This window comes from Pollachius pollachius, assembly GCF_949987615.1.
Source record: "Pollachius pollachius genome assembly, chromosome: 9".
NCBI classification, from domain to species: domain Eukaryota; kingdom Metazoa; phylum Chordata; class Actinopteri; order Gadiformes; family Gadidae; genus Pollachius; species Pollachius pollachius.
Window position 1 is genome coordinate 14,093,133 of NC_136942.1, and position 19,312 is coordinate 14,112,444.

At 49.8% G+C, this 19,312-nt stretch overlaps 1 protein-coding gene across 1 annotated transcript in view; it reads right to left on the reverse strand.

Annotated features, from left to right (window-relative positions):
- Positions 1-13,192: 13,192 nt before the first annotated feature.
- Positions 13,193-19,312, reverse strand: part of tshz3a (teashirt zinc finger homeobox 3a) — an 18,276-nt gene continuing 12,156 nt past the window's right edge. Inside the window, exon 2 of the mRNA XM_079744061.1 lies at positions 13,193-17,446. Coding sequence (XP_079600187.1) covers positions 14,127-17,446 — 3,320 coding nt within the window. The 3' untranslated portion in view covers positions 13,193-14,126. The remainder of the gene's footprint in view (positions 17,447-19,312) is intronic.

The window sequence follows — 19,312 nt, forward strand, 5'->3', positions numbered from 1 at the left end:
TTTTTATTGTCGCTGCTTTCCCGGGGCAACTTGTTGCGGTAATGGGAAGGTATTCCACCGTGTATAAACATAACACCGCATAATTTCCTAGCCCTGGGAGTTAGTGTAGTCGTACCGGTCTAGTGGTTTTGGGTGCTGCTACCCAGCCAACTTGGTTCTGAGTTTGAACCCCATATCCGAGGTTTCCATTGGGTAATCTTTGAGCAACATGCCTTACACACACCTGCTAATTAAGGACATGTATCTACACAAAAAAACAACAACATAGTAAGCGGTTGAGGATGAAAGCATCTAAATGCTAAAATACTAAATAGTACATAGCACCGACAGTTGAAGAAACCATAGCTGGTTAAAATCACACATATTCGAAAGGTCCCCTATTTTTGTCCATGGTGCTTTCTTCCCCCTGATCTGAGAGTGCATTGGGGGGGGCTCAGCCTAATTAGGGACAGAAACCATGTCGTAAACACTGACATGATTTCTCCTTGAGCGGATTGAGAGATCGGAGATGGCTCCTCAGACAGCACACTCTTTGGTGGACCTTATTGATTCCCGGGCTCCGTGACGGAGATCAATGAAAAGAAACAGGCGGAGACAAAGAGTGGCATTTAAGGTTGCAGCAGCGCTGACATTTCCTCCATCACTGTCACGGCCAGCAGCCTGAGAGCCACGGCGGACGGGCAAATATTAAAACATTTCTCATCTGTTGTTGCGGGATTATTGGCAGCAGAAATTGTTTTCTCTCTTGCCTCCCCCCCCTCTCTCCCGATGTGATACCCAGGCTGAACTCCCAGCCCACCATCTCCGGGGACTGCAGATTGGTGCCTGTGACATATTGGCGCCGGCGTTTACACGCACCTGCCACTCACTCCCGACCAGCCCAGGAGGAGCAAGGGGGCTGCAGAGGGCAGATAGGAGCGGAGGAAGCTGTCGCAGGCTGGCTGTCACGGTGGGCGGGGTGTGGTGAAAAGTCTTCACTGATAAGGCGCTGCTCACGTTGTGTCCCGGCCGCGTAAAGTGCCGCCGTTAGTCAGCAAACGCCTTATGGGCTTTATGCACTGTGGTGGTTAAGCGTATGGAACTGGGGGTTCCTATGTGTTTCAATGGGTGTGGGGGGGGGGGGGGGGTATTATTGTGATGTGTGTGTTTTGATTTTGATCTTTATGTAGATGTGTAGTTGCTGTGTGTGTGTGTGTCTGTGTTTATCTGTGTTTGTCCCTGTTTACTTCGGTACATACGTGTCTGTATGAATATCTGTGTGGGTGCGTGTCCGTGTGTGTGCATGTATGTGTTTGTATGTGTGTGTGTGTGTGTGTGTGTGTGTGTGTGTGTGTGGAGGTTACTACTATACTATACTACACACACGGGAGTCCGAATCGGCGGCGGTATCCTTCCGGTGAACTCCTGGGTCCTGAACTCTGGGTGACACCGGCCGCTGTGGGGTCATACGTCTATTGGTGGGACAAATGACATTATGCTACACTAAGAGAATTACATGGAGGATGTCCCCTGGAGTCACCCGGCTGGACCATCACTCATCATTACGCGGGGGGGTTGGGGGCATAGTGGGGGGTGGGGGATTGGGGGGCACTCTGCTTCATGCAGAGTCTCGCTGCTCGTCTGGTCGGCGTCTTGTTAAAAGGGGCTCTCGGCCCGACATCCCTCTAGCGTGCTCCAACTTTCTTTCTTATTAGTAGGAGTGGAAAAAAGTGAGGAGTGGGGGGGAGGGGAGGAGGGTGGGGGGAAGATGGATTATGGATATTACATGGAAGTCAGGGGCAGAGTACATGCATGCCATTAGGTCATCTTGCTTTACCAGTCTAGCACTCTGTAATAAGTTGTACTTTAATTGCTTAGGGGAGCGCTCTCCCTCGCCTTGATCGCCTCCCCTCTCCTGACCGCTCTATAAATCTGTCCGTTGCGATATTAAATGGATCTCCACTCGCGCTACGCCGCTAACTTCCTCCTACATCTCCGCAACTTTTTTCCTCTCAAATCTTCCCTCCTGCTCTCCTCTATTTCCCTCTCCCTGCCTCTCTCTTCCTGGCTACACCCCCAACCCCCCCCCGGTGATGTTTGATCGCAGTAAAAACAGGAGAGCAAACAGCAGGTGAACCTGCACCGGCGCACGGCTGTGCCATCTGCTGCGGTCATGTGACCCCCTCTGCAAACCCACTCTGACACCATGACGCCCCATCACACCTCACTCATCCATCAATCACCGCCAAGGAGCGAGGGAGAGAGACAGAGAAGGAGATAGAGAGAGAGAGACGGAGAGAGAGAGGGAGGGACAGAGGGACAGAGAGACAGAGTGAGAGAGCGAGAGAGAGAGACAGAGAGAGTGCGGGAAGAAGGGAAAGAAAAAAGACAACGGCTAATGGGGAATGAGAGAGAAAGACAAAGAAGGAGAGACAGAGAGAGGGAGAGATGCAGTGAGAGAGAGAGAGAGGGAGAGAGAGAGAGAGACTGGTAATGATGAAATAAAACAAGAGGAAATAACAGGTTGAAGGAACAATCAACAGACCTCTGCCTCCACCCAAAGGTCCCAAATGGTGTGCTAGCAGCCCATTCAATTACCATGGTGCTGGCCACGGGAAATGATTTCTGTCAGAACTGTCCTTACCACAATTAAGCTGTGTTAATTATGTATTTCATTAAGTAACTGGATTAGAAGCAGGGCTGATGAAATCATGCCAGGATTGGCTGGAGGCATGGCTGCAGAGAACAGACAGGAAACGACTGATGTTTCCCTCTCCCTCTCTCTCTTCCTTTTTCCTTCTTCTTTCTTCCCCCTCCATCCTCCAAGTCATATTGCTCAGCTATAGCCTGAAATAACCCCATAAATACTTAACACTCATACAGGCCCTATCTGGAGTGTCTCTCTTCACAGACAATCACCTGCTTTCTGCATGGGGATACGTCTCTCTGCTGCAGTCATATATCTGGTGTTATGTGCCATAGGTGCACTCCGACTCTACTTCCTGCTTTTATCTCTTCCTGGTAAATGATGGATGTCAATTGGCTTGGCGTCACCCAGGCCACCTCCTATCCAATCAGGCGCGGGAGACGAGATAAAGTGAAATGCGGATCGTTCCTGGTGTGCGTGCCTCTGTTCCTAAACAGAAGTGCGCACTCGTCCACTATTTCGCTCGGAAGCGCTCTCTCTCTCTCTCGCCCACTCTGGCTCAGTCCGTTCACTCTCAGTCGCTCGCTCACTCGTTCACTCACTCACTCACTCAACGGCTCGCTTGTTCGTGCACACACACACACACACACACACACACACACACACACACACACACACACACACACACGCACGCACACACACACATGCAGGCAAGCACGTGCTACGCACACACTCACACATACACACACACACACACACACACACACCCACACACACACACACACACACGAATACACTAACACACACACACTCACTCACTCTCTCTCTCTCTTTCAAGCCGTCTCCCTGCCGCTGTGTTTCTCTGATGTTTTATTTGATATCCCACAATAAAGCCTCTCTTTGAACTGCCATCAATTGTGTATGGATTTTCCTGTTTGAGGAGAAACAGGGAGCTGTCTGAGAAGGCTCCAGTCCCGCAGGCTGCCCTCATATTGATGCAGAGGAGTATTGCCATCCTCATTGCTGGATCAATCACTCACGTCACTGTTGTTTTATGGCCGCGACCACTTCACAGAGAGGGGCCTGACAGCAACGTGGCCGCCGAGGTTTGGGGGGAAATGATACAGCTCTGATAGCTGAGGTAAAGGGGAGGGGAGGGCTGGTGGGGGGGGAATACGGAGGCAACAGGCTCTGCATTTAAATTTCCCACAGCCAATCGGTGAGAGGAGAAGTCACGCATACACATAAGGGCACAAAAGTAAAAGAAAAGTATCTATTTTTATATTTATTTATATCCATTAAATATAGATATGTGTAGAGGGACCCAGCTCTACTGCTGGTCCCAGGACATGGTCCGGGCGGTGCGTTGACTGCAACTCCCGTTACGTGCGTCCTCACGTCCTGTTCCTCCATCTGTTCCGGTGAGCTCCGAGGCACTTAGAAGGCGACCGTAAGGCCCCAGGGGGTCAGCCCTCAGCCGCTGTCAATCATCCCGGGTCTGACGGCAGCCTCCGTCTCTTCCCTGCTCCCCGCTCTCCTCACTTTATTATTCCTATAACTCGTTCCCCCCACACACCCCTACTAACAATTATCCCCTCCCCCTCACAGCTAATAAAGCAGCCAGGTTCTTAGAGAGGTGCAGCAACACACACCGACCGCCCCTCCTACCAGCCCCCCCTACCAGCCCCCCCTACTCCACACTACACACATCAGTCATCACCCTCGCGGTGAACTCTCTATGACCTTCCCCCTTTTCTGTGGAACACCGGCTGGTTGGTTGGCTGGCTGCACTCTGCCATCTCCATGTCCTCCTTAAAGAGACAGGCAACAGTTTTCTCTCTTTTTTCTCGTTTTTCCCGTTTTTTTCTGTTTTCATTCCACCTCAATGTGTCCCGCTTGGACGGGATTCCTTTTCAAAAACGTGGATATCGGAGCAACAGAGAGGGAAATGCCAGAAGGAGTTGGCTTAGTGCGAGGGGAGAGAAGTGGAAGTGAGGGGCCCCTTTAACTCCCCCCTCTCCTGACAGACGGCCATGGCCGCCTAGAGGAGTGTCAGGACACCAGTTGGCATGAATAGACACATTTTTGTCCCGGCTCCAACTTTCACTGCGCTCTCCCCTGCTTCGAATGACTGTAACACCACCATCACCACCACACAACCCCCCACCCCCCAGTCTGGAAGGCTCAACAGCCGTCCCCTTGTCGCTGGAAGATGGGTGGGCAGTCCTCTGTCTCTTCGCTCATGGATGAATAGAGGAGAACATGGTTGCCAAGAAAAGAGCCAGCATAGCTCTGTTTTCTTTTTGGAATTTGTCGAACATTTACAATCGTGTTTTGAAATTGACGTGCTGATTGGTTCTATTCTGTTTTTGTTCTTTCTTCGCCCCACTGTGTGTGTGTGTGTGTGTGTGTGTGTGTGTGTGTGTGTGTGTGTGTGTGTGTGTGTGTGTGTGTGTGTGTGTGTGTGTGTGTGGGCCTTTCATTTCTCCCTCACTGTTTCATCAGCCGGGGCATTCATCCATTCAGAATAGATTGAAGCAGTAGCCTTTAATAAAGTCACCAGGCTTGAAAATATATGAATAAAATGACATCGTCTTGCCTTGGATGGATCAAATTGACTTATCCTGGTAATGGCCCAAGGATAATGTGTGAGCGAGAGAGAGAGCGAACCTGGTCGTGCGTGCATGTCCGCATGTGGAGAGGCTGAGCAACAGGAAGAGAAAGAGGAGACAAAATGAGCAATGGAGGGAGTGAGCTAAAGAGAAAGAGATAAGAGATGGAGAGAGAGCGAGAGAGAGAGGGGGGGGCAGAGAGAGAGAGAAAGAGAGAGAGAGAGAGAGAAAGAGAGAGAGAAAGAGAGAGAGGGAGAGAGAGGGAGAGAGAGGGAGAGATAGAGAGGGAGAGAAAGATAGATGGAGCAAGAGAGAGAGAGAGAGAGAGAGAGAGAGAGAGAGAGAGAGAGAGAGAGAGGTGGACAGAGAGAGAGAGAGAGAGAGAGAGAGAGAGAGAGAGAGAGAGAGAGAGAGAGAGAGAGAGACAGAGACAGAGAGCACCGAGACTGGTAAGAAAAGATGGCAATATCTGTGAAATAAAACCAACTTGACCTGAGGGGGGAGAAAGGGAATTCAATGAAAAACCTGACGCTGGACATGTGACTTTGAATCTTATTTGTATAGGTGAAAGGGACCTGTCTCTGCCAGCGGTATTATTAGAGAGGCTGGTGAGGAGAAAAACAAGGCCATTAGAGGAGCAAGAGGCAGGAGCACGCTTGACAAACTTGATACTAACAAAGTTAAAGGCGAATTTCCCACAAAACATCAAAATTATGACTCCAATCTTTACCCCTTTTACAAGTAATTAAATTGTGACAAGCCATGTTGAATTCCCTCCCCCTACAGCCGGGGCTAAACGGGAGAAGCAGGCGCCTGGAGACCACAGGAAGTTACATGCATCCATCAGTTAAACCCAAGAAAAACCCAATCATTGCAAAACTCATAATATCCTGTAATTCCTATAATAAACATCCCGACCATTTTCTTTTTTTGTCAGTGATGCGGGCCGCTGTGATTTTGACTGAGCGGTTCTCCACCACAATAATGACATTTAGCGAGGACGGCTGCATGAGGAGACACATGTCTGTTCTGTACTCTTCAAACGTCCAGCTTAGGCTCCCGCTATGTGTGAATAAAGAGGACAGGAAGAGGCAGCTTGGCAGCTCCAACCAGGAGTGTCACTCTCAATTGCGTCCCCTGCCAGCTTCAGACGCATCACACGGCCGAAGAGGTCACGGGTCTACCTCCTCTCTCACTGTGTGGGTCTGTCTCTCTCCCTGTGTGTGTGTGTGTGTCTCTCTCTCTCTCTCTCTCTCTCTCTCTCTCTTTCCCTGTGTTTGTCTCTCTCTACCTCCCTCCCTCTGTGTGAGTCCCTCCCTCTCTCTCTCCCCCTGTTTGTGTTTGATTGTGTCACTCTCTCTCTCCCCCCGTGTGTATGTGTGTGTGTGTCCCTCTCTCTCCCTGTGTGTGTCTCTGTCTCTCCCTGTGTGTCTCTCTCCCTCCCTATCTCTCCCCCTCACCCTCTCCCTGTGTCTCTCTCTCCTTTTGTGCTCTCTCTCTCTCTCCCTGTGTCACCGCCCTCCCTTTCTCTCAGCCCCTGTCTCTCCTTCTGTGTCTCTTTCATTCCATGTCTGTTATCTGTCTTTCTCGCTCTCTCTTGCTCTCTCTTTACCCTCCCTTTCCGTCTTGATCTGTCTTTTTCACTCACAGTATTCCAATCTGTCTGTCTGTCCGTCTCCTTATCCCCTGTCTCTGTCTTTCTCACTAACTGTCTAAATATCTGTCTGTCTGCCTCTCTTTAAGCCCTGTTTATTTCTTTCTCATTCACTGCCTATATGTCTGTCTGTCTGTCTGTCTGTCTGTCTGTCTGTCTGTCTGTCTGTCTGTCTGTCTGTCTGTCGGTCGGTCTCTCTTTAAATCCGCCTCTCTGTCTTTCTCACTCATTGTCTATATGTATGTCTGTCTGTCTGTCTGTCTGTTTATATCCGTCTGTCTGTCTGTCTCTCTCTCTCTCTCTCTCTCTCTGTCCCTCTCACTCTCTCTCTCTCTCTCTCTCTCTCTCTCTCTCTCTCTCTTTCTCTCTCTCTCTCTCGCCCCCTCTGCTTTTCCCGGGCGATCCCGGGCTGACACCTTGGATCGGCGGGCGCCGGGAGAAGACAGACAGACTGACATACGGAAGACGCGAGCGAGAGCGACGGCGGCGTCTGCGGCGGCACATTTTCCGTACAGCTTTGATAAAACATGAGGCTTGTCTTGTCAGATCGCCCTGACAACCTCTGTCAAAATGTCTGCCGTGTCGAGAGGCTGTCTCGGTGAGGCGGAGGAAGCAGATGTCCTGAGTTTGTCTTTCCCTTCCCCTGGACTCGAGTGCCAAGGCTTTTGACTTGGAGGACGTGGGAGCCAGTACATATTTCAGGAAAGGGACTAATTAGCTCCAATTAGTCTTAGTCTTCCTCCACTTTATAGACTGGGATTGTTTAATTGGAAATTGTTGCATCCATGTTGAAAGTAAATTGTGTGGGATTTGGGCTTTGTGCCTGACATTAGCCTAGCCATCTGCTACCCGCTGAAGTCAGAGGGAAATTAACCTCGCCTGGAGTTTTCCACACACAAAATAAACGCCTTTTCTGTTTGACCAGACTCGGGCTCTTCTGGAATAATAAGTGGTTGTGAAACAGAAGGAAAGTTAAATGGATTTTAATTTGATTTGAAATCATTCAACAGCTCTGCGCTAATGCAACGTGATCAGAGCACTCCAGTGCGCGGCTTTGTGAAATGACAGATGAAATTCATTTTGTCAGATTTATAATCACTGCTTATTGATGTGTGTTTTCTGCGAAATGACACATTTAGTATCTAGCATCCTATCAGCTATGGGCATCTGTTTTTCATATGATGGAGCCAGAGATGGACATCCAATGTTACTGCGTCAATCACACACCTTCAACCCTTGAGAAGCAACATGCAGGCAAACGCAAAAGAAAACCCGAAAACACATCCATAACATGTACACACACACACACGTACACAAATAAATAAACCCAACAAACTTGCGCTGATGTGCTATTGCCCCAGATTTATTGAAGGTTAATTGAATCACTCTTGACCAGAGGCCGTTATTAGCCATAAAAAACCCAACTAAGAGGTTGTGGGGGGGGGGGGGGGGGGGGGGGGGCAAACGAAGGAAGAAGGAAAAACATGACAACAAATCAAAAAGTGATTTCATGAAGGTGGCACCAGCGACAGCCACATCCATCACGAGTGGTGGCAGAGCACGGACGCGATGCCACGCGTGGTGCCAGGAGATGTGCCAGGCAGTCACACACACACACACACACACACACACGCGCGCGCGCGCGCGGACAAACACACACCTCCTCCTACCACCATGCCAACGCCCCCAGGCGCTGTGTTCTCAGCGCAAGGACAGGAGAGGTCGTTGGGACAGGCGCCACTATATCACGGAGAACCGCCCCCCTACTGACACGGCAGACAAAGCAGGTGGATACCGAGCTGGGGGGAGAGAAAAAGAAAAAAAAAGATAAAGAAAGAAAACCATAAAGAGTGTGTGTGTCCGCTCGGACCCCATGTGTTTTCCGTGTGTGTATTCTGAGGGTATCAATGTATTTCCTCCAAACACTGCATACATCACACGCTCTTATCGCCCGTGATAGCGTAATCTATGAGGGTGTTGTGACACTCCCTCCCTGCGTCTGAGAGAACCAGTGAAACAACGTCACCACACCACGGCAACGCGAACCGCCCCGCCCGTTCCCCCCCGCCACCAACCCCCGGGTGAGTGATTCCTCCTAAATGCATTTTAGAGTTTTTGCGTAAATGCGTTTCCGGGGCCCTGAGTAAACAATGCAGGCCATTATCTGGAGGCATTGCTCATGTTTACCTCTCATGCTCTGAGGCGCCCACGGATGAGCCAGGACAGCCACCGTCACAGACACAGAGATACCGGAGGAAATCGTTTCTAAAAGAAAATATAGCGAGGAGGGGGGGAACAGACAAAGAGAGGGAGGGAGGGACAGAAATAAAGAGAGAGAACGCCAGAGAGAGAGAGAAAGAGAGAACCTCGTGCCTTCAAAGGACAGCTGCACTGTGCGTGGCGGCGCAGGCTGATTTCCGATTCCGTCAGCATTTTTCTTTACGTGCCGAACAGATAGCTAAAGGTACCACTTAATGTGCTGCGAGACAGGATCTAATGGATTGATACACAGGTTTTGACATGCTATTTGAGCATCCAGCCCCACCATAATTGCTCATGTCATTGTGCATTAAACTAACGATATATAGAGTAATGCCCTGGGACGAGTGTCTTTAGCAAATCTGTCAGATATCACACCAAAACGCTTCTGACAGGTATCTCAGGCTGCAGCAGCCCACTGGCATAAAACCTTTACCCACTAGTGAAATCGTGTTTGGGAATCAGGCCTTCTTAAACGCATCTCTCTCTCTCTCTCTGCCTCTCTCTCTCTGCTTCTCTCTCTCTTTCTCTCTCTCTCTCTCTCTCTCTCTCTCTCTGCCTCTCTCTCTCTGCCTCCCTCTCTCTGCCTCCCTCTCTCTCTCTGCCTCTCTCTCTCTGCCTCTCTCTTTCTCCCTCTCTCTTGCGGCCTCTCTCTCTCTCAATCTCCCTCTCTCCACCTCTCTCTCACTCCCTCTCACTCCCTCAATCTCCTTCCCAAATCCCCCATGACTGTCCCCCACACTCAACCTTCTCTGTATTTTTCTGAAGGAAAAGGTTTCACGCCGTCTCCTTCAGCTCAAGTTAATGGACTTTGACAAATGACAATCACGTACAGCGAATCAAAACAACACAACCGCAACGATGGCTGGATTCTCCCGAGCCAGTTCCCCCCTGTACAGTGGCGGAGGGAGACGGCAGGCCTGGGTTCCGATGGTGGAGCGTGGTCTTAGTTCAGTCGGCGAGAATTCTTTGCATCTGTCAGGAGACATCACGTCATCTTTGAAAGGGAGGAATGCAAACGCAAGACAATGCTGAGTACAACGTCTCCTAAACCCTATAGGCACGCAACGCCTCGCTTTTTAGTCCAACCTCAAGTCCTTAAAGAGATATTGCGGATAATAAAATACCAGGTTATCGGTTGGGAAACACATATTAATACTGCTACTAGTTTGGTACACAGTAAAGCATCAAGGTACCAGAGGGGGTTGTATGTTTAGAAAACGATATTACTCACAATAAAGATGGAGGTGGTGGTGGGTGGGTCGGTTGGAATGAGGGTCTTCATCATTGTCTTCCCAGGACATCAACCAGCACTGTAGCGCAGCGGCGGCGGCCATTTTCTAAACACAGTCTGTGCTTGGCCGTGTGGGTGTGTGTATGTCTGCGTGTGTGCGTGAGAGTGTGTGTGTGTGTGTGTGTGTGGGGCCGCTGTCAGCCACCGCTGTGTGTGATGGCTCTGATGGGCTTGAAGCTCATCACTCTGTCAGGCCCGGCTCGCCTTTCATTAGTCCGGGCCGCTCCATCCGCCACACTCACACAAATCACATTGACATCCAAAAGTCGTCAGATCCACGGAGCAATTTAACTGATATTCATTAGAGGGGTGACATGAGTTGATGGGAGAAGTGTGTGTGTGGGGGGAGGGGGTGTGTAGGGATATTGGGAGGAGAGAGGGAGGCAGGGGGTAGAGGGGAAGGTGGTGGTGGTGGTGGTGGGGTTATTCTCCTTCGTATCCCTCTCCTCTTGTCCTGTCCGCCTGCTTTCTTCTGCTCTTTGCTTGGCCGACTTTGTTCTGTTTTAGTCTCCTCGATTGAGGAGTGGTTCCGAGTATCGCTGCTCTACTTTGCTCTCGAGGATTTTTGCTGGAGACACAAGAACAACGGACAACCGATCTAATCTCCTCTTTATTATCTCGGCAAAAACAACCATCTCGAGGAGTCCTATTTCGTTCCCCCACCCTCCATTCTAAATAATTGGCTACAGTATTCCGAGCCTCCTTTTCCTGCTCCTACTCTCCTCTGGCCGTGTCTATAAAGCTCATTCAAGCAGAAGTCCAATCATTTAGGCCTCTCCCTACAGCCCCTCATTAACCCCCAAAGTGTCAACCATCTCATTAACACCCCCTCCCCTCCCTCCTCTGCCGGGCTCCATCACTAGGAAACCGTTGCTTCCAAACACACAACACAAGAAGAAAGGGCCAAGCAGCAGCAGCAGAAGAAGAAGAAGAAAACAACAGCAACCTCTCAATGGCCGTTAAGGCGGCTCTGAGAAATAAAGAGGGGCATATATGTCTCCGGACTCAATGAGGTCTAGGGACACTCCAGACATTCAGGGGCGGGGGGGAATAAAAAAGGTTCTGGGCATTATCATGGGCTAGCGGTCCGAATCTGGACGTCTTTCAATTATCACCCTTTGTTAAAGGCTTTATTCTGCTTGTCACACGTGAGTCATCGCTAGGTTCTGGCAAAAGCGTTTGCGCCAATGTATCCTAAACGACGGAGGGCCGGGAGCGAGTCTCTGGCGGTAATGAGTTTGTGTGAGAAGACGGGGTCAGGACACAGTGTGTGTGTGTGTGTTAATTAATCTGTTCCCGGGTGGGAGGAACTGAAGCGAGATGATGAGATTTAAGAGAGTAAATGGGTGCGCTGCTCTCGAGCTGTCCTCCACTGAGTGAGTGAGCAGGGTTAGAGGCTGGGCAAATGGCCGTTTCCATAGCAACCCCCGGATAACTTGAGAGCCCCCGAGTCACTCAGTCAGTCAGTCATGACAAGCTGGCCCAAGGAACATTAAACACAAAGAACATGGTGTCCCCGGGCGTGTTTAGATAAGACAAATGTATACGATAGCCTTTTTCATGTACATGCATGGGTGTTTGCATGTGTTTAGGGGGAGCCTAAACCACCAGCAGCACGATCCCGTTTCAAAACATCGTCTTTGATTCATTATGAATGATCATTAATATTAAATTCTTGTCTTAACACAGAACGGATTTGTTCCATGTTAACTGTAGAACATAGAACTGATTTGTGTTCCCTGCTATAAATGCAGTCTGCCTCCTCGTCACCTGCCAGCCACACTGTTAAGATTCAAAGGCCCGCACGGAGCGAATAACATCTGTCCATGTTTCAGTCAGCTTGTCTCATTGCGCTCGTATAAGATTTGCCTTAGTTTTTTTGATTGGCTTTTTTTTATTTTTTATTTCTTCCATCGGACAGCCTTGCAGTCCAGGTGGGATCCGAAGCTGCTGTCTGTGCCCAGGGCTCCTGGTGGCATCCCAGCCCCCTGTGGTAATCAGCCCACTACCTGCTGTTGCAGCAGCCTCCTCCTCCTCCCACCTCCTCCCTCCTCCCTCCCTCCTCCTCTTTCTCTGGTGGCTCGTTTCAGTAACATCTGGTTGTTTACATGCAGTACACACCACCTGCCAGACGGCATACACAGGCAGCGGGGAACCGTGCTACCGCGGTAACAATGCGCCAACAATTACGGAGATCAGAGAATATATACGTATGGGCGACACTGCACTTGTCGGGGTCAGCGGCGTTTGTCGGGTGCAGACATAATCTAGGGGTTAATTACTGTGATGCACGTAAATGCCTGCCGTTTGTTTCATAGGATTTCTTGGTTTACCTTTACAAGAGGGAGGGGAGTAGGTTTTAAAAGAGCTTGGTGTATGGGTTTTTCCCTCCCTAATGTTGTATGGTTTCTGGTGAGGTGGAGATGTAGTTTGATCAGCATTAGAACAAAGGTTTGTTCATTTTAGAACAAAGCATTGCTAGAGATATTCATTTCACCAGAGCTAGAGCTATTTAAGGTATCCATACGAATATATTATTGTGTTATGCGTCATTGAGATCATTTTAAACCCAGTGGAGGATTATCAATATGCTCTGAGCATGTGCCACTTGAATTATTATTTTCTGGATAAAACAGCAAACTCACAATCTGTCTGACCTATCTTCCTAAAAACAGCGCAAACCACAGTATATGTACTCTGAGCACATTTTTTAACTAATGAATATAAAATACAACACAGAAGCTTGATGCAGCAGTTAAGTCCATTTAATCATAGAAGCACAAGGCATTAACATATTTGTATTCTATTTTATCAAATAACATTTATAAAACTATTGTGCAAAACAATGTCATTTTTGTCTTCTTCAAAGGCTCTGCACCAGTGGATAGTCATAGTCCTTTTAAATTAGGAAATATAACAAGTATGCATAAATTGAACAGCAAGTTGTAAGCTTATATACTGTATGTACATTTTACAGAGACCCAGATACACTGCCCCTTACTAAATGTTAAAGAATGAGGCAGCCTTTACAATCAACAAGAAAATGAAATGCTATACAAAGTAAACTATATAGACAGGTGATTAAATTATCTTGCTGTCTGGCAGATCCTTCTTAAGAGCTTTCCCAGGCATTTGAATGTTCTTTTAAGTGTCAAAATGTTAAATTCAAATACCTAGGACATTTAATAATGTGGACAAGACTATAAAAAAACATTTGCAGTGAACCTTGATTTTACATGCAGACTATCAGCAAATAAAGAAAAATACACAAAATCTTTTAAATAAATACGTTTACTCGATATCAAGGAACTAGTCAACCTTCTAGTCAAAACAGTCGCCATTATCGTCAAGTTTTTTGTCCTTTTTGTCTTCCCCTACCAATGGTGTACAAAGCAATGGAGATAAAAAAAACACTGGTGATATAATGCCCTCCAGGCGGAATATATCCTTAACCCATACATTGAAATGATGCCACACACATGTGAAATGTGTAAAGAAAGTAGAGAAAGAAAAAGTTGAAATAGGCCAATGGATATAAACACCTTGTGCTAAATAGTTCATGGTGTTGTGCATTTTCATACAAATAATCTGTTGGGTGGGTGGGTGGTGGTGGTGGTGGTGGGGGTGTTGCTTGCCAGTTATTCTACATATATGTCTTGTACTTTGAAAGCTGAATGTAAATTAGTGTTTCTCTAGCTCACACACATATAGCAGATGGTCCTCTGGGGACTTCCCATGGCTCTTGCTGAGGTGGAGCTTGATAGCGTGCTTACTGGCAAATTTACGGATACAGAGCTGGCAATGGTACACTGTCCCATTACTACTGCTGTCATCCAGTGATTGGGGAGGGATGAAAGACTCCATGGGCAAGAGTTTTTCCGTCAGAGCCTGGGAGTCCCTAACAGTCTGTTTGGGGGACATCTTGGCGAGGTCTTTGATTCTAAAACCCAAGTGAGCCTCCAAATGACATATATATGCTGCTGGGGTACGGATCTGTGAGGCGCAGTCGCCGCAGTAGAACACTGGCTGCCCTGAATCCAGGTTTTTCAGGAACTTGGTTCTGCCAGTTCTTCTCAGCTGGTATTTGACATTAGCCAGCCAGTGGCTGATAGTAGTCATCGATAGGCCTGTGAAACGGGAAACATGCATCCTCTCCTGTGGGCTTAGGTCATTGATGAGGTACTTCCCCTCTGCCGTCTGTTTCAGGCTGGACGCAAACTGGGCCTGTAGGAGGAGCAGGTGCTGGGGATTCCAGTTGGAATGTCGGCCTTTGCGCTTGTGGCCGTGCAGAGCCCCCTCCGCATCCTCTGCGGTGGAGCCCACGACCGGACCCCTGTCCGGGATCCGTGACCTTGACGGTGGCTTAGCCACATCCTGGGACTGCGTCAGGTTTCTCAACATGTCGGAGATGTCGGACAAGGCGTTCTCGTGTAGAGGGCTGCTGGATGTGTAAGGAGACACCACTGTTAGCTTAGCAGGGGTCACTATTGAGCATGGGGAGATGGAAGAGGCGGCTGAACATGGGGTCAGAGGGGTGGAACCCAGGGAGCTGCTTCTGTCATTTTTGCCTTTCGTCAGATCCATTGGTTGGTCGTCACTGGGCTTGGAAATGCTACGGTCCACAATGGATTCAGGCTTTTTGGGCTGGGTTTGTGGAGTTGCCACAGCTGCCCTTTCAGCCATGCTTTGGCTCAGCCTGGAGAGGAGGCTCAGTGGATCTTGGTTCGGCAGCGAAGGCTTGGCCGCCTTGCCCAAGTGAATGTTCATCACAGACTGAAGTGCACTTAGAGGGTTGACGAACGGCTGTTCTGGGGGAGGATGACCAGTGATAATAGTAGTGCTGCTGTTCAGGGCGGGTGCCGGTGGAGACTTCACTGTCGCGTCCCGCTTGGGTTCGGTTGCCGGGGAGGCACGGTCGTCGTAGCTTCCCTTTTCACTGTTTGCTGGAGTTACGGATCTCCAGTCGTGAGGCAAGTCAGCTCCCACTCCCTTTGTGGACTCTGCTGTTTCACTGCTGCAGGGAGAGAGCCGCAGCTCTGTCTTCGGTGAGGACCTTCTCACCCTCTGCTCCACTTTGGCCACTTTTTCGCTGACCTTTTTAACCAGCTCTTCCATGGCCTGGAAGTTGTTATTAGGGAGGGGGGAGGACTGGGTTGAGGGTGGAGAAATGAGAGGCTGGTTCTTCGCTAGGGAGGAAAGGGTTCCTTCCCCGGTGAACATATACTTCATCAGGGTACTCTTGTCAGTGTTGACATGGGGGAGTTTAAGGGCATTGGGGAACTGGTAGGCTGCATGGATGCTAGGGTAGCCTCCCCAGCTAGGGTTACCACTCTGGGCCTTGTTAATCGCAGTTGTTACAGTGTTTTCTAGGGACTTGAGGATGTCTAACCCCCCCTTGGGACTTCCTTTGAGATCCTCCTCAGTGAGATAATTATATTTAGTGATGTCAAACTTTTCCTCTTTCTCTCCGTCAAAATCCTTCTCCTCCCTAATTGACTCTTTCTCATTTATGAAAGGCTCATCAGAGGTGCACTCTTCTTCTACCTCCTCCTTCTTGATCTCTTTGAGAGGAGGGGGAGAGGCGGCAGGGGAAGTGCCAGCAGTCGTGGGTGGGGGAGGGGAAAAGGTGGAAGGTGCGAGTGGGACCGACTGCACCCTTTCCTCTGTAGGGGTGGCAATTCTAGCTGGGCTAGGGGAGGTGGACTCTGCAAAAGGCTTGGCTCTCTTGCCGACCGAGCTAGTCACCCTCAGAAAGTGACCGGTCACCATCATATGTGACCGCAGCTCTTGCAGCGTGTTATGGGAGCTGCCACACTCCATGCACTTGAGGATCTGGGCCTTGTTAGACTCAAACTGCCAAGCATAGCTGGCACCGTTTTGGTGTCCGTGGCGGTTGTTGGTGTTAGTGTAAGGGGAGGCCCTCTGCGTTGACTCGCTGTGATCCGCCTGTGAGTGCTTTCCTTTCGGGGTTCCTTCTCTAGACCGCGGGGCTGCAGTGAGATCCAACCCCACGTATCCCCTTTTCTTTGAGGAGATTATTTTGGCTGCCACAGGGGCCACAGGCTCCTTGAGAGGCACTTTCTGGTAGTGTTTGGTCTTGATCATGTGGACACTGAGGTCCTGGAGGGATTCAAACGAATGGCCGCAGTACATACACTTCAGGACCTTCTGGGCGTCCTCCTTGCCTTCCATTTCCAGTAGGGAACGCTTACGGGGCTTGGACCAACGCTTTGAACCGTTCCCAGCCCGGTCGTGGTTGTCGTCGCGGTAGTGGCCAGTGTCGTTCATGTGCACCGTCAGATCCACCAGGGTGTCGTACGCAGCGCTGCAGCCCTTACAGCGGAACTTACTGGCCCCTGTGAAGATGGAACCAAACAGCCTGGGGTTCTGTCTGTGCAGTTGGACCGTGCTGAACAGGCTGCCTTCAGAGCCCTGGGCTGGGATGCGGCTCTGCAGAGTGTTCTGCTGAAGTGTTTTGGCTATGGCGGTTTGGTGCCAATCATAGCTGTTACTGCTGCAACTGCTGCTGCTACTGGTGCTGTTGCTACGAGACTGCTTCTCCACGGGAACTGTGGGGGGCGCCTGGGTCGGCGTGGGGACAAAGTTCAGGGGTGACCACAGGGAGCTGGTCAGGAAACTTGAATAGATGGCCTTCATTTGCTCCAAAGTGTCCACGCCGATCACAGGAGGCAGCGACAGCGGCGCCGCTCCATTGGTGGACACCACCACCGGGCTGCTCTCGGCCTTACCGGAGGGGCTTTCAAAGTCTGAGAGACGGTCGCTGGCTTCGCTCACGTGCGAGTCGCTGTCCATCTCGGGAACAGAGTACTCCGCGGTCCCGACTGATTCACGGTCACACCCCGGCTCTTTAGTCGCCTCCCTGCCATGTTCGACCAAGTCATCAGTCACGGGGGGGTCACCCCGGGGGGCCGGCACCGGGCCCTCTGCCTTCCCCTCCTCGTCACCTGCAGCGGGCTCAGGTCCATCCTCGGGAGAATAGGCTGCGAGAAAAACGGGAGACAAAGAGGAGAAAAGGAGGAGATGAGTTCAATCGCAGGCGGTGAACACAGTACGTTAGAATAACTGGAGAAAAAGTTTCCCTGCTATGTGTGCCTGAGGACTCCCAGGGACAAATGAGCCATCTGTGTGGGAGCCTTTAAAGCCGAGCTGAGAAATTACAGTCATCCCATTTCACCTCATCAACCATTGAGGTGTTATTTTCCTCCAGGCGAGTCTGTATTTATATACTACCCCAGCCACACAGAACTTATGCCTTCTCTACTTTCACTCCTTCTATTGCAGGAAAACAAAAAAGAAATATCTTGGCAAAAACATAATGCGCCATTTTATTTATCTCAGGGCGCAACAGCTTGAAATGAAAACTAAATCTGAAATTAATGAAGCCCAATCTCGCTGTGGCATTCTCCTCTGGGGTAATAAATGAGTTGGATCAACCCCCATCTGTCAGTTAATATGTCTGATGCTTCTTCATCAGCCTCTTCTCTGGGTTTGCACACTGTGCACACATGCACACATGCAAACACACACACAAGCGCACACACACACACACACACACCCACATGCAAACACACACACACACACACACACGTGCAGGCAAACACATAAATAGGCACGCGCACTTGCATATGCACACACAGTGATGTGATGTCACTTTCTAAAAGGAGAAGATGTCAGACAACTTAGAGTAGACAAGGATAGAAGACCAAAATATTCACATGTTGGATAGATGTCCCCCAGCCAAACAGAAATATATCTTTGGCTTGTATCATTCAATGCTGCTGCAAAACTGGTGCTTGATGTCATGTAAATACTTCACTTTAGGCACTGAACACACCCCATCGCGTCAACATAAACAGAGTAATGAATGAATGAATTGAATCGTTCAGAGTTAAGGGGGATTAAAAGAGTGGGACAAATATACTGAGTGAATAAGAAGGTGTGTGTGACGTGCATGTGTGTACGTGTGTATGTGTGTGTGTGTGTGTGTGTGTGTGTGGGGGGGGGGGGAGTTCAGAGAGGGGGGTTGAACCACATAAGCAACCTGTCACTTTGCATGTGGGCAATCTACAGCTCACCTCAAGACAAGCATGCGTTCTTGTGTGTGTGTGTTCTGTGTGATTGTGTGTGTGCTATTCACACACGTTCTACCGTGTGTGTAAGCTGTGAAAGTGTCCTGCTGGGCCATGCCTGGTTCTGACTCATCTTAGAAGGATAATGTGCCACCCCCACCCTCCCACCACCACCACCACCACCACCACCAGCACCACCACCACCCTTCAACCACAACCCCCCCTACCCTCTGAACGGTGACAGTCTCCCGACTCGACAGGCCCATCCCCGGGACCCTGCACACACACACACACACACACACACACACACACACACACACACACACACACACACACACACACACACACACACACGTCAACCCGCCCACCCACACGGTTCACCGGGACCCCCTTGTGTACAGTGGGGGGGGGGGGGGGGGGGGCATCGCCTCTCCATTCCAGACACTTCCCCCTCTATACAGGAGAACACAACCAAAACCCATTATAGGAGGATCAAACAAACAAACTAGCTCTCTAAACCTGGGAGGTGGGGCTCTTACCAAAATGCCATGAGCCGGAGTGCGAGGTGTGAGTGCATGTCGACGGCTTGTGTTCAAACGTGGGCCCACACCGTTCAAAATCTAATCGCGCACACAAACAAACAAATAAACTAGAAATGCGCTCATAGAAATGCAGGCGCACTCCCGACCGACGACCACACGCACACACATATACCCCCACACACACACACACACATACGCACACCCACACACGCACATATATAGCCACACACACACA